This window comes from Diplotaxodon limnothrissa, linkage group LG14, assembly GCF_057381915.1.
Source record: "Diplotaxodon limnothrissa isolate DT_005_m linkage group LG14, D_limnothrissa_male_GT1.1, whole genome shotgun sequence".
In the NCBI taxonomy this organism is placed as follows: Eukaryota; Metazoa; Chordata; class Actinopteri; order Cichliformes; family Cichlidae; genus Diplotaxodon; species Diplotaxodon limnothrissa.
Window position 1 is genome coordinate 23,787,109 of NC_140609.1, and position 15,695 is coordinate 23,802,803.

Here is a 15,695-nt window from a genome sequence, read left to right on the forward strand (position 1 = left end):
TCACCGCAAGACCTGTTGCCACTGACTTTCAACTTGTCATACCTCAAACATCTCTTCCTCTTTCCTTTCCTTAAGCTTACCTACCTGTCAGCAACCCTTCTACTAGTAACAAAATCCCTAAACCATTTAAAAACTGGTTGTTAGCCCTTAATATCTGCAGATCCCTTAGAAAATAATTCAGTATGATAACAGGGACACCTCAAAATCAACTTTATATTTTATATTTCTTTTAATAATAAATCAGGGATATTTATATATTAGAGCTATTTATATACAGAGGTATTATATAATATACCATTTTATTTAATATTTCTACTTTAGCTTGTTTGCCTTACTGTCTTGGAGCAACTGTGACTACATCATTTCCTCTGGGATTAATAAAGTTCTCTGATTCTGTTATGTTGTTCATCCCTTGAGTTAGGCGTTGTTTTATGTATGAATGATTGCTAGTTGAATCTTAAGTGCCATCACAACAACAACAAAAAAAAAAACCACAGAAAAATCTTCTTCTGAAAAAGGCCAGGTATAAGGACCAAACTGAAAATGAATAAAAAAGCAACAAATGTACAAAGACAAACTTTGAAAGGCCTCTAGAAAGCCTGGAGAACTGCTGCTCAAGACCATTTTTAAAAAATTACAGGAAAGTCTGGCTCCTTCGAAAAAAAACTATAAAGAAATGAGGGGTGGCACAAGACGCTTGCAGAGTGCTGTAAATAAATAGACTGACTGGCTGAAAATCCATCTCTCTCTATTTTGGTAATAATTTATTATATTGTCTTCATGGGTACCAGCGAAATTCTCATAGTTTTCTGTGGCACATAAAATAAACTATACTTGGGTTTTAGAGTATTATTATTTTTATTATTATTATTATTATTATTATTATTATTATTATTATTATTATTAATGGGAATATGATTTAAAATTGACATATTCAAAAAATAATTTAAATATGGAAATCATAATAACTATATTTTACACTTCTGCACATTTGATTTTATCTCATTTGATCTACCCGTGAACATTGGTATGAATGAATTACTAGATACAGTTTTGTCAGTGTTGTTTGTAGTGAAAGACATTTCCAGTAAATTACAACAGGCACACAGCAGTGTATCAGGTACAGCAGGTGTAAAGACCTCACGGGAAGACGGACAAGTTTGGAAAAGATTCATAATGGCTGTAATTTAACATACTGTCCAGCCGGACATATAGTTCTACTACACACGCTGACTCTGGTTATAGAAGTGCCAGCTGATAGTACAGTCCACACACACACGCATATGTACACACAAACACACCGAACAGTCAGTCCATCTTATTATAGCTGGACTCACCACGTTAGCTAAAAGCCCCCTGGGCAAACAAACAGCATCTCTCAGCTTTAATAGCCTAAACAAGGCATGCAACTAACAAAGGAATCATCCACCCCTCTCATTCTCACACCCTTTCATATCATATGTTTCCTTTTTCAACCGCTAGCATCATCTGGCTGCCCTTAACCAGAGAGCCAAACACTCCTTTTAAGTGGAAACTACTTTGTTAACTGATGACCACAGGGCCAGTTATTGATCCTCTCCTTCCTCTCTGTCAGTAAACCCTGCTGATAAAAACCCCTCTCTTCTCTCAGGGCTCCGCAGTATGCAGCCACAGTTCGCTACAATAATAGCTTGCATATCATAGCATCCACATGAATCAGATCTCGATGGTTTCGATTAGGGCTAAACTAACTCAAACACATTGCCAGTCTAGGACGTGAATCTATTTATGAACGAGGAGTGTAGGTGGTAGTGTTCTTCACTTCTCCCCTCCATTCTGTTTAAACGGTTTTCTCATTTCAGTTGACTTAGCGGTTCAAGTGTAAACTTTCTAGTTGTGTTGACCTCTGAGAGCCCCTGCAGGGAATCAGGAGAACTTTGGTGATCTGCTGTTTAGCAGCATCAGTTGCCCACCTCCATTTTTCAATGTGCTGGAAGGAAAGGCAGAAAAGGATGGAGCTAGCCGACGCCGCTTGTGCATACGTGCTTGTGTGTATTTGTGACGGCGGCTCCTATTGGTGCAGAGACAAGAGCGAGTCTCGTCAGGGCCACTTTGTCGTGACTCTGATCTCACTTCTTGTGTCCCTGTGCAGGGGGAAACGAATAAAATGAGCATCCTCCAAGGCAGTGCCTGTTCAGTATGCTGTACTGCACCGCTCCACTACAGTCGAGCACAACACCTTTTTTTTGGAGTTGGAGTGAAGGTAGAGGGAGCTTTGAGCAAAGGGGAGAACGAGTCAACTGATTCTAAAAAGAGGCAACGGTGCAGTGTGAACTTTGCTTAAGAAAGCTATTTGACTGGGAGCCTTGATCTGTTGCCCCAAGCAAGACACTTAGTCACCACTTTGGCAATGCATCCACACAGAGATGTGAAAAAACAGAGAAAGAAAGACACAGAAAGAGAGCTGGAGGTGCAGGTGATGCAAGGAAAGGAAAGGAAAGGAAAGGAAAGGAAAGGTAGAGACAGTGCACTAGACCAGAAAAAAAAAGAGTAATATGAACATGAAAAAAGAGACGCTGAATAAAACAAACAAACAAACAAAAACAAAAAAAGGACAAAAACATTGTGCAATACAGAGGAGGAAGGAATCAATTCCTCCCACTACTGGGCGACTAAAGTAAGAGTGCAGGGCTAATTAGTTTCTGATGGCTGGACTTTCATTTGGCTAAAAGGTCAGCTAACTTTAAAGGTCACACTGCCATGCATCCTTGACGTAAACAAAAAAAATTATACCAGAAGAAAAGTGGGAGAGTCCAGAAATATAAAACATCAGAAAAAAGAAATGACACGACTACACAAGTCTGTGTGTGCATGTACACATAAAAACAAACACAGTTTGTTGATAACATTTGATATTCTCATTTATATCGTGCTGGTCAGAAAGGACTTTATTAGTGTTAGCACATCCACTGCAAATTACTCTTGACTTAATTTGAATGTGTATTGAGATAATGTGTGGGTCTGCGAATGTGTGTGTGTCTGCTTGTCCTTTGCTGGTGGTAGTGGGGGATTCGGGATAGATTTATTGCCTGCAATGCTGTGTGTATTTCTACTTTTCTACCAGCGTTTTCATGTAAATTACAGCTGTCCTAATAAAAACTAATCAGCATCTCAGAATCCATGTTTTGCAAAGTATAGATGGCGTGTGAAAGCATAAGACGGGTTGCTGATCTGTTAATGTAAACACATTAGATGAGTAACACTGTAAAATCCCCAATACTGCCAAGCGCGGAGGGATTTCTTGCTATAAGAATGAGCACTATATTTCCTGCTCTTTCACTTCATAGCATTTCAAGTGTTTGCTTTTTTTACGTGCCACTAAGCTTTACAAAATATGTCTGAACACACATGCAACAATTTTGCCTTTTTGTTGTTTACCAGTTACACCTGATCCTGCTGATTTTAGACAAACGTGTAGAAACTGAAGTTGAGCAACAGATGTCTTACTGCCCACAATTTTGTCTGTTTTTCGTTTCATGTTTACCACTCCTCAAAATTAATATTGATGGCTCTTAATAGAGAACAAAATATGAACAAAGATTACTAGTAATATAATTAGAATGAACTATTTTATTATTTCCGCTGCTCAATCTTGCCGACGTCTCTAATTTTGCAGTTTTGCTATAGTTAATGGTTCAGGCTTTGATTTTTTTTCTATTTTTCTTTGCCTTGCCAAATTAAAACTGCTTTGGTATTGGTGCCGACATTAACGTGAACACAAAAGCACAACAAACTCTTTTCACTCACCTTCTTCTAGCTTTTTCCGGGCCTCCTCCTCTCTTTTGGCAACTTTGGCCTTCAGGACTTCATCAGTCTTAGCTGAAAGGAAAGAAGTATATCATTTTAATAATCAATTAAACAATTAATAATAATATTAAAGGTATATGATCATTTTGTGTCCTGTAAAAAAATAGAAATAAATTCAGTCCAAACCCATTCTTTCAAATAAATCTGAGCCCCTCTAAAATAAATACATCTCTTTGTGGCCCTTTTTCTGTATTTTGAAACAAACGTGCTCATCGGAGAGGAAATGCAGGCAATTTTCACAGAATTCGTCACTGAATAAACAGTATGCCTGGAAATACACAAAATATGAATGATGCCTTATCCTCCTCTCCATATCAGGCAGCACCCCTTCACTGCTTTCCCTTTATGCTGCTGTAAAAGTCAGCATTTCTTCCTGAGAGGTGTTTATCGTCTTGGCATAATGAAAAGCTTAAGAGAAAGTGAGGCAGCGGGAGTAAACACTCGTCAGGGCATTTTACGCATGTCTCATCATGAATCGTGTTGTCTCCACTCCCTTTTCCGCCACCTTTTCCCCCTGAATAATCAAGATGTTAAGCCACATTAAAGAATATAATGCCGTGTATGGCAGGACTATCAATACTGCCTCTAAATTAATTACATTTCCGTTGCGGCGCATCATTTATTTTGCAGCGTTAGGGCCTCAGCGGAGCCATTCGCCTTTATTGCTATCTCACTTGGTTGATGAGTGAGCTATGTAAAATTGAGTCTCCAATATCATTACACTTAATGAGTTTAAACTTTGAGAAAAAAAAAGGGAAAAAAAGAGGCAGAGAAACAGAAGAAGAGAGTGAGCCGACGAGAACTGAAGGGGGAGGAAGAGAATGAGAGCGCTGCACTGTTTTTGGGGAAGTTAATACAATATAAGAGTGGGTGTAAGTGTTTGTGAGCGCTTACAGCATGTTTGTGTCAGGGCACAGCTGTGGGTGTCCAAATGTGGTTTATTGTACCGCTCGAGGTGTCTGCATATGCATGTGTGCTCAGCGCACGCTTCTCATTTTGTGCCTGACTTTGTGTATTAGTTAGACTGCAAGTAAATATGTTACATAAAAATACAATACATAGGCCCGTGTACGTGTCTGTGTGTGTTTGGATGCAGGAGGCCATGGGTTGTGCCAGTCTCTCTGTGACTGCGCTGCTGTTTTTGTTCAGTAATTGGCGTAGACAAAGAACCCGTCACACTGCTGTTACGGCTGGTTAAGTCTGGAGGTTCCGCATCTTTACTAACAATGACTCTACATGGATGACTGAACCCTCCACTACCTCCCTCAGCTATGGTGGGTGCATGTATGTGTATGCGCATGGGAGCAAGCCTAACCAAATCAACAGCAGCCAATCTATTTCTCTTAGCAAACACAGTCATAATTTAGTAAGTTTGTGTCTGTGTGAATGTGCCAAATGAAAAAAGCAGAGAGGGGAAAAAAGACGATCTGCACCATCCTTCACAAGTTTTCTTGCCTGTGTGTGTGTGTTTTTGTATGTGTGTGTGAACTCCTCTGTGTTCTTCAGTTCACTCTTTGCTCGGGGCTACCGAGAGGCAGGTAGGAGACAGAGCGGTATTGGTGGTGTGATGGAGTGGAAGGGAGACGGGGAGAAAGAGGAGGGAAAAAAGGGAGAGGGAGATCGGCAGATATACGGGGGCCATGTGCGATAAAGGAGGAACTAAAACAGCACGGGAAACAGACAAACAAGCAAAAATAAGAGGCAAAGCTTCGCCTCTGTGCACACAAACGTGTACACAAAACAACAGGAGTGATTTGTCGCCTCTTTTTCTTTGCATGTTTATCCTCCACCTCTATCCCTTCATCCCTCCCCCAACAGGTTCTCTTATCCTCTTGCTCGCTTCTCTCCTTCTGTTTTGCCCTATCCCACCCCTCCTCGTTTTTAATGCTTTCTCTTCCTTCTCTTGCTCATCTCTCCAGTACACTGCGCCTGGGGGCGATAGCAGAAAATCAAACTGTTTATCCATCTCTCATCAGTGCACTGCCTCACGGGGCTCCTGCCCCCTCAAAACAATGAAAGTAGGCCTGAGCGCTGAGCCAGGGATATGATTTAATTACATCAATAAGTAGCTCTGCTTTAAAAAAAAAAAGATTAACTACAGAAAAATACATTAAAGCAACATACTTTGCTGCACTAGCATGAAAAGCCTGTTAACATTACAGGTGCAAAATGCATGTAAAATGAATTAACAGCAACAACGCACATAGGCGCATCTGCGCGTAGACGTTGCTTATTGGAAGTATCTTTCTCGGCAACTTAGCGGCTCCAGTTCATTGTCGGATAATTCTGTGATGGACTTTTATTAAAGCAGGTAATAAACGGCCGGCTGTTGGGAAAGGAGAGGCCTTTCACTTCATTTAGACTTCGTTCAGTCTTGGCTGCAGGGGTGGAGGGAAAGAGGAGGGAAGGCAGCGGGAAGGGGCGGAGAGTGTCAGTGAAATCGCATTGTGATTATGAGTGTAATTGCAGCTCAGGGGCCCAGGGGCTATGTAGCTGTGATGGCGCTGGAAGATGTTTTATGCGCGGCAACAGAAAGGAAGAAAGTGTGAAAGAGAGAAGGCAGGAGAGTGGGAGGTAGATGGAGGATGCCAGGATGGATCTTTTTTTTCTTTTTCTTTTTTAAACCCTCTTCTATCTCTTTCCTCCTCCCTACTTTTTCTCTTTCTTCTCTTCCTCCCCCAACATTTTCCTTCACTCCTCTCTTTACTATTCTCTTCTTTTCTCCCCTCTTCTGTTCTCCTCCCTTGGCAGGATTAGCTGGGTCTCGTTAGAGGGGAAATGTAATAATGCTCCCACCAGGTGGAATCGGGCCTGCTCCATTATCAGCCGGGAGATGGATGGGCCGTGTAGGGCCGGCGGGGGCCAAGCGCGCACGCAATTTAGATTCAATAAACTGGCAAAGCAAGACCCCCAATCTGATTTATCTCTTACACGCCGCCAATGCTTGCTGCTACGATGCTGATTCCCTATTACCGCTCAGAGAAGGACTATTCATTGGATGTAAGGCACGGCAGTCAGAGAGGCTTGTCGGGCCCCCGGGACGGCAGCAAAACAGATACAGCAGAGGGTTAATACGTTTACACACAGATAAGCAATTAAATCTAAGGCTGAGGTGAGTTATAGAGTTATTAAGGAGGGATGTGGAGTGGAGAGGGTGGAGGTGGTGGTTATTCAACGCAAGAGTATGCTAGCTTGGGCCTTAGGCCGCATGCAGTAAGTGAGCATTAAAAGTGAGAAAGGCTAGCATATTATAGAGTTCGTGGGGTGAAGGAACAACAAAAGAGCAGCAGTCTGCCCACATTGTTCGATAAACTCAATACAACACTTACAAACTAGCGTGCAGAAGACAGAGTTCATAACTCTGCTCAGACTGGGTATTTGTGCAAGTTTATGAGTGAGTTTATGTATGCAAGTGCATGTCTTCAAGTGTAAGTGGAAATGTGTTGGTGGAATAGGCATATTCATATCCACTGTGTACCTGGCTGCGAGTATGCAGAGCATCACATTTGACTGTCTGTGTTTGTGTGTGTGAGAGAGAGAATGTGTGTGCAAACGCTGTAGTGGTGTTTCAGTGTTGGAAGTGGTGGGTGTCATTCTGTCCAGCCGCCAATCAAAGTGAATCTGAATGTCAGCAGGAGAGGGGGCGTGATAAATCAGCCTCACACCCAACGACAAACAGAATATTAGAGGCAGCGCGGCGCCATTGGAAAAACGTCCCTTCCAATCAGCCCAGCACTTTACAGTGAAGCTCGGCAGCTGGGCCTCCAACCAACACAGCACACCGAAGAGACAGCTAAGACAATAAATAAATAAATAATACACAGACAGGCTGGAGGACAGGCAGACAGACACGTTGACACACTGACGGATAACTGCACTGACAGGCAGAAAGGCGAGAATAAGAAACTTAAGAAAACAATGGGGATGGCAAACAGACATGTGGCATACCGGCAGATGCATAACAGGCCGGGCAGGCACAAAGACAAGACAGACGGACAGACCGACATGCTAATCAGTGGAGAACATTATACTGTCACATTTAAAAATAAAAAGCATTAGGACCATTTTATCATTAAATCTGTAACAGCTTGGAAAACCCAAATAGCTGTGTAGTTAATGTAGCTTGTTACAAAGTCAGATCACCATTTGATGATGAAGAAATATTCTGGAGGCTTTGGAGGAGTAATTCAAACACCACAAAAAAGAGACAATATTTCAGTTTAATACCAAAGCCTCACTGGGCTGACATTTCACAAAATGCAAGAGAGAGAACTTTGGAACTTTTCTCTAACTGTTAAAAAAATATGAATTCAGGAAATACTAAGAAAAAGCCGGTAACACATGACACATGAGGACGAAGGAAAAAAACAGACGTTTGGCTATCTACGAGACATCTATCTGAGGGAGTAATGTGATTATGCACTGCAGGTTTGGAGGTGAGAGTGATCATGGGAAGACGCAATATCCCGAGCGACCACTAGGTGGCACAGTCCACAGTCAACACAGGCAGAATGCTTTATCCAGGCCTGGATTTTATGTGCATGTCTGCAGGTGCCTGTGGGTCTATCAAAACCAGCTCACTTAGACCTCATAGCTGTAAACTGTAATTTGATATGATTGAATGGGCAGGGATGAAACGATACTACATAAAGTCATTTAAATATTTAACACCAGAACGCGTGAAATTATACAAGGGGGAGGCTTTATTATGGCAACAGATAATTTTTGGTATTTGGGCCTTGAAAAAGGCCTTCAGGTCACAATAACGTGAACAAAATCGTAATCAATTCACAAAATTCCTGTTTATGAATGAGTGCGACTCAATCAGATGTCTCTAAAAGCCATTCGAGAACAAATCTTGTAGGCACTGAACTTCGATGATCCTTATCACAAGCTTCTCTTAGCTTCTCTCGTCAATCTGAATTAATGACGCACATGAAATATTTACAAACTAAACAATTAGACAACGATATCTTACAAAAAAATCAATGAATTATTCATCTGCAGTCGTCTGAAAAGCTTTTTTTTATTTTGCTGCTATATCGTGATGCTGGGGGGGATGCATCAATTAGGTCTTCTGTTCCTGTGGTGTAATGGATGCTTCAGTGAAGAGTTATTGTCTAAATGACAGAGCCAGATATAAGATGCCGGTTCTGTAATGCTGCCATGTTGTTGTGACAGATTGACATGCTGATCTCTACACTATGAAGTCATAAGGACTATTTGGATCCCTCCAGTATGTGAAGAATTTTGACTTTCCCTACTTTTCAGTGTCAGACTCAACACCCAAAACTCTCCTCCTCCTCCTCTTCTCAACATTTGTTCTTTCATTTTTTAAAAACAGCCTCTTAACTCCAGACACCTGGGCTCCATGTTTGTATTTTCATTTCAGTGATCACGCTGAGATTGCATCTGTCAAACTCAGAGGAAAGGAATTAAGAGGAGTTTTAGCTAAAGGAAAAACTCTGGATCGAATTTATATCTTTGCATACTGAGAACAAAAGCTCGAGGGAACTGATATATGCAGTAAATCTCAAAACAAAAAGTCCAACATCTTCCTTTTCACAGCCTATTTCCCAAGATAGAGCGTACCCAGGCCAAAACTTTGATCTTTCACACTGCAACCCTTTGTCCACATCACATAGGAACGATTTATTTCAAAGCTGAAATGATTAAAAACAACGATTTTCATCACAAATGAATTACATGGAGTAATTTCTAATGTAAAAATGCCAGAAATGACATAATGATGTTGGTACTTACTGGTTTTGAACCATTTTCTAGTCAAAACAAGATGAGAGTACGTGTATGTGTGTTTAAAAACAATACCTCAAGTAGAGCAGGGCGATATGACCAAAAATATTTATCACGATATACATTTGAAAATTTGCGATAACGATATAACTGACGATATAATTGACACTAGACAAAATGCTTTACAACTCCACAACTTTATTAGTGGAAAAAAAACCATCAATGTATTTTCACTTAAACAAGCAGCTGTTTTTATGTGCATTAAAGTTATATAAAAATTTAACAGTACAAATGCAAATTCCTTGTTGTCAGTTAAACCAAAATGCATTTCCAGTGGAAATTGGCCGACATATCCTCAGCATAACCCTGTATAATATCCACAAAACTTAGAAAAAGGTTATACACACACAATATGGTAATATTATGTCGAAGCACAGTACGTATCACTCCGCGAGGCTCCTGCCTACGATAGCCGTAATGCTCCGACAATCCATCAAGCGGTGCGGCTTCGTAGCTTAGCAAAGTCGTACTAAAACGTCTGACAGATTTTCGAGCGCTGCGTACGACATAAAATCGTTTCGAGGTCAGTAAACACAACCAGAATTCATACATAAGGCACACGGGATTATAAGGGGCACTGTCGATTTTAAGAAAAATCAAAGGATTGATTTTAAATGCGTCGTATTTTCCAAAAAACACGGTAATAACGACGGCCTGCTAGCATGCTCTACCAAAAATAATGCTTTGTTGTGTATCTGATGGACGAAAGCTAAACCAGTTCCACACCACTAAAGTTGCAGCATTTTTACAAACCAGTTCTGGTTCATCCGTTTCATTCAGTGATCCGCTTTCACTCTTCTCATTCTCCGTCGCCAGCACGCCTTTTCCTCCATGTGCATATGAAAACAAAGGCACTGCGCATGCGTGTTTTACCCATATTCTATCGCGATATTTCATTTTCTTATCATTGCCCAACATTATACCGGTATTACCGTGAACGGTATGATATGGCCCAGCCCTAACCTCAAGTCACCCCAAAAGTTCTGCAATGTCAACACTCATAATGTGGTTGAATTTTTCATTTATTGACTAATAAATTAAAATTTGCCTATGCTGACAGATCAGTATACATCAGTGGGGCTTTAACTCCAACAGATCCAGAAACCACAGGATTAAAATAAATGTAATAACACTGCTATTTATCTATGTTATGTGGACTTTATCACAGCTCAGTGTCAGAGCATCGTCTTCCTGAGCAGCAAATAACAGATGACAGTTGCTGTTATGGAGCCATGTGTAGCTTCAGATCTTGAATATATTGTTTAGCATTAATGATGCCTTCACAAATGTGCAAGCTACACAAAGTGTGGACTACTGCACCCCCTTATTATCACTGATGTGTTGGTTTTAACTGTGGGATTTTTGCTTTCTGCTTTAGCCTCCAAGATGCAATGTGCATCCAGCTATTTGTTTCTGTGCATAATAGAGTTTAATTTGCATTTGAGAATGCAGTGGGAAGCTGTGTTGAATTATGGTGTTTTTCAGAAGTTTTTCTGAGTACGTGCAGTAATTTCCACTACAGAAGCCTGTCTGTTTTTAATGCAGTGCTGCCTGACAGCCTGAAGATCACAACCGTTAGCCTAACACACAACAGTATCTCCAGATTCTCTGAAAGGTTCTTTGATATTATGTAGTATAGATGATGCAACCTTCAAATTCTTAAAATTTTTATATTAACTCATTCACTGCCATTGACGTCTATAGCCGTCAATTGCAGTGCATGAGTCAATGGGTTTAACTCATTCACTGCCAATGGCTGGCAGTGAATGAGTTAAGAAACTTTATTCTTAAATAGTTCAACTGTTCGCCGACACGGTCTTTCACAGAATATTGAATCCCTCTCCAATTCTACTTCGCTGATGGCCGTTTTATACCCAGTTATGTCACTTACCTGTGGTCAATATTTTACTGGAGCAAAACTGGTCTTTTGCCCCATGAGGCCAAACTTTTTTGAGAGGTATTGAAAAAAAAAAACTAAGTTTCAACATCTCATATGTTGCCTTTTTAATTAAATAACAGTTTTAAATGACAGTGTCACTGCATTCATGAAAAAGGACTTGAATGAATGTGTGAGAACAGGTGAATGAAATGTGTTGTTTAAAGTCCTTTGAGTGCTCAAGCAGAAAGGGAAAGCACTATATAAGAACTAGTAGATTTACCAAATTAATTGCACATTTAAAATAATTTATAAGTGAGGCTTAATAATAAGGTTGATCAATACAAACACCATGTTTGCCCTATTGGGGTCCAGGTCTTATTTCCTTTGGGCAAAATCTTTCACAGGAGGTCTGCCGATGAGCACCGGCTTCATTAAGGCCAGGCGAGGAAATAACAAGGTAAGCAGTGGGGTCTTCCTGATGCATGTGGGTGGCTTGGACCAGTCACCCCACCTTGCCCTTTAGACTCAAGGGTGAAAATGTATATCAGGATTCGCGGGATAACAGGCCCTGGACCCTGGACCAGAAAGGAGAATTGCGGAAAACCTTGGGATGAACAGAGGCCTGCAGCGGTCAGAGAGATCAGAGAGTGACGTTACTCTAAGGACCATACACTGCCACAGGCTGTTCACACACATGCACACATAAACACACCTTAAGGAAAACACACGGCTAGACATGAGACACACACAGAAGTGCCTCATATACTCATATACACATACAGGCCTTGGGGGGGGGGGGGGGGGGGGGGGCTAACAACAAAGCCTCTATATGATAGTTACAAGGTCAAACAAAGTTCAACCTTGAAACCTCGGTATGGAAATCTCATATATACATTGCAAATACTTTAAGTGCTTCCAGTGCATACTAAAATATCCCATTTATATGTGTGCCTCTAATATTTAAAATGACAGATTTTGTGGTTTCATAAGAGGGCGGGAATGTCTTTGAGACAAATACAAAAGTTTTGTAATTAAGAACTTCGCACTAAGTGCATGTGGGTAAGTGCATAACAGAGGTCTTGAGAGGGCAATCAGACCAATCCATAATGCAGGGATCACACGGTGAAATATTAAGCATCCCGGGGCCTCTGAATGACATCTCACCCTCAACTTCAACCCTGCCACTTCTACAAATGCCATCGTCCCCCCTTTACAGATATCTAGTTTTTCCTTTCTTCTTCTTCATGTGCTTTCTTCTCCTCTGCGATCTCTCCCTAACCTTTTCTACTCTCCTGCCCCTTTTCTATTTTTTAACCTTTCAATGTATTTGTGCACTTGATTCATATCATCTTGAGATGTTATATCAACATCACAATTTAATTTTTTTTAAAACTGGCCATAGTAATGCCTTTTTAGGAAATGGAAAGGTAGTGACATAAGTTTCCATCACTAAATACTGTGCACCCCTGAGCTCACACTGGCAGCAACTTAGTTGTGTCAGCAAGTACCTTTCACTTGTTTTTCTCATTTGTTGGAAACGACCAATTTTTAGGGGAAAACGCACAAAGCAGAGCCGGTTGCTGCTAAGTTTGCAATAAACCGATGATCCTGGATGTCATTGATTATTTCTCATGTTCTCAATTTAAAAAAAGTTCAGTTATTTTGTGAAGAAAAAGCAGGAAATAATTAGTATTCTTACATTTTTGATCAAAAAGGAAACCTAAAAGACCCAAGACCTAACCTAAAAGTTATAAAAAAGTAGAAAAATAGAACCTAATGTCATTTATGCATGTTTCATATGCTCTTTGTTACAATAAACACTACAACCAAATGTGGATCCCTCTGCCAGCTGTTACTCCACTCTGTTGCTTCACACTCAGGTGATCCCGGTCTTAGAACGCACATTCAAAAATTAAAGGAGCACAGCTAATGATTTTTATCTCTCCACTGAGGTGGTCCAGCAGTCCCACCATGTGTGTCTGCACAGGTTTATGCTTTACCTTTTTGCACATACGAGCGGCTCACAGTCACACTTTTTCTTGTGCCCAATTGGCAACCGTCCCTCTGACATGTGGTTTTCTTGAGTTGCTGTGTGCCAGTAGCGGCAGTATCTCCGGACGCTTCATAACAGACTCTACAGATGGGAAGTCACTACATAAACTAATGATCTCAGAGCCCGCTTAATCCAAAAATATATATAAGCACAATTCAAATGCATGTGTTCAAATCTGAGTAAGTGTCTGTCTCTACAAATAAATTTGGAGCCCTTGTCAGCAAGAATGCATGTAAATTATACACATTTAATCCTGTCTTGTAGTTTGCCTCTAAAGACCAGAATAGAAATTATTACAACAGTAGTGCAATTATTGTTGAGTCTGTTGATTGCAAAATTTCATTTTTCCCAAATTAAACAAGGATGCCGTAAGTCCAGAACAGCTGCACAAGAAACAGAAACAATTCATTTGCAAAAGCATTGAGTGTGATTATGAATTTGTGTGCTCTACAATGTCAGGGCCAAAATATTCTTGCCTAGTGTGTGTATGTGTGTGTCTGTGTGTTTATATCTGCCCATTTATTCCTGTGTGAATGCACTTCAGCATGCTGTTGAATGGCGGAGAATAGGCTCTGGTTCCCATGCTGAAAGCCTGTTGGATGCCATTGTAATGGCACACCACTGAGTGTGTGTCTCATGTGTGTGCAGGCGGTTACAAAGGGGGTAGATGGGACTAAATCTATGAGGACCCCCGCACATGAAAGGTAAACTCAAGCCGCTAATCGCAGCGCTGACACAAGGAGGTTCAAAAGGGCGGCCACTTAGAAAAAAGGCAGGAGAGGCGGGACCCTGCCAGCATCAATAGGACCCAGCACAACTGACCACATTACAGGAACAAACACACACTACAGAAAAGACATACAAACTTGGTGGTCTCGGGTACTCCCAGTCCACTCTTTGGTCTGGACTTCATGAATGACGAGTGTGTGTGTGTTCGTGTGCACGTGGTTCTCCTCAGAAAGATTATTTAATTTCATGTCACAAATTCTGTCGAGCCACAGTCTGACAGACAGTGCCCTCAGTGTAGCTGGCTACAGCGATTTCTTTTCTTTCTTACAGGAAAAAAAAAATTAATAAGTGATTACAATCCTAAATTATGCACTTTGAGACACAAGATGACTGATAGCAGCAAATCATCAGAGACAAAACTGAAGGTGAGAGCGAAGAAATAAAGTGCAGCATTGCACTGAGTCCAGGAACATATTTGACAATTAACACTGAAATATCAGCTCATAAGTCATGATTAAGGAAAACCAAAAGGAGGAATGCATTTTAAAAAAAAGTAGAGTGGGGTAATGAGGGAGACAGCCTGGCCGCGGGAGCAGCAGACGCAAGAGAGAGGGAGAGAAAGAAGGAGGTAGACTGGACAAATGACAGCCCCCCCCCCCCCCCCCCCCTTTTAAGGCACTGTTCTGCACTCTCTTTCCTCTTTCTCATCTCTTAATGCTTATTTTCATCACTTTGCTTAAAATATTGATAATCAATTAGCACTACGTCTGTTTTGCTACAGAATCTGTGTCACGGTCTATCACTCTGTCAGAGCCAATTCGCCACTCATTCAAAGTTCATTTTTCCTTGGCGGCTCTGTGCCTTTGGAGGAGTCATTACGCGGGGAACATAGCCCGGGGTGCAATCACCTATTCTCTTTCATTACTGGGGAGATGGAGAAGGTGAGAGAGATTATTAGAACTTTGGAATGATCACAAAGCTTCACGCCGCCTGTCAGATCCCCCCTACGTGTAATTCATCTGGCCTCCCTCCCTTCCTCCAACCCCCGACTTACCCCCTTCCCTTCCCCTCTCCCTCATCCCACTATCCCTCCTCCCCCAGCCTCAGCCAGGGGTTTGGCCACAGACATTATTCATGAACATCTGCAGCGCACTGAATATTCCACAGCTTCTGCCGTGATGAAAAGGGAGCTGCCCCTTTGACTCGAAAATTAACATGCCGGCACAGAGATTATGGACGTGCCGCTTCATTCCAAGCCGAGCTGGGCCACGCTGCGACCGGCCAAGCTGACGGTTCAGGCTGGGCTGAGCAGAGCAGAATAAACGACGCAGGTGGAAGAATTTGCTCTTTGTAACGGTGTGCTGTCAGTTTCAG

At 41.4% G+C, this 15,695-nt stretch overlaps 1 protein-coding gene across 1 annotated transcript in view; it reads right to left on the reverse strand.

The window, feature by feature from the left end:
- rsrc1 (arginine/serine-rich coiled-coil 1) overlaps positions 1 to 15,695 on the reverse strand; it is a 120,692-nt gene that overhangs the window by 21,907 nt on the left and 83,090 nt on the right. Inside the window, exon 7 of the mRNA XM_085370453.1 lies at positions 3,787 to 3,858. Coding sequence (XP_085226579.1) covers positions 3,787 to 3,858 — 72 coding nt within the window. The remainder of the gene's footprint in view (positions 1 to 3,786; positions 3,859 to 15,695) is intronic.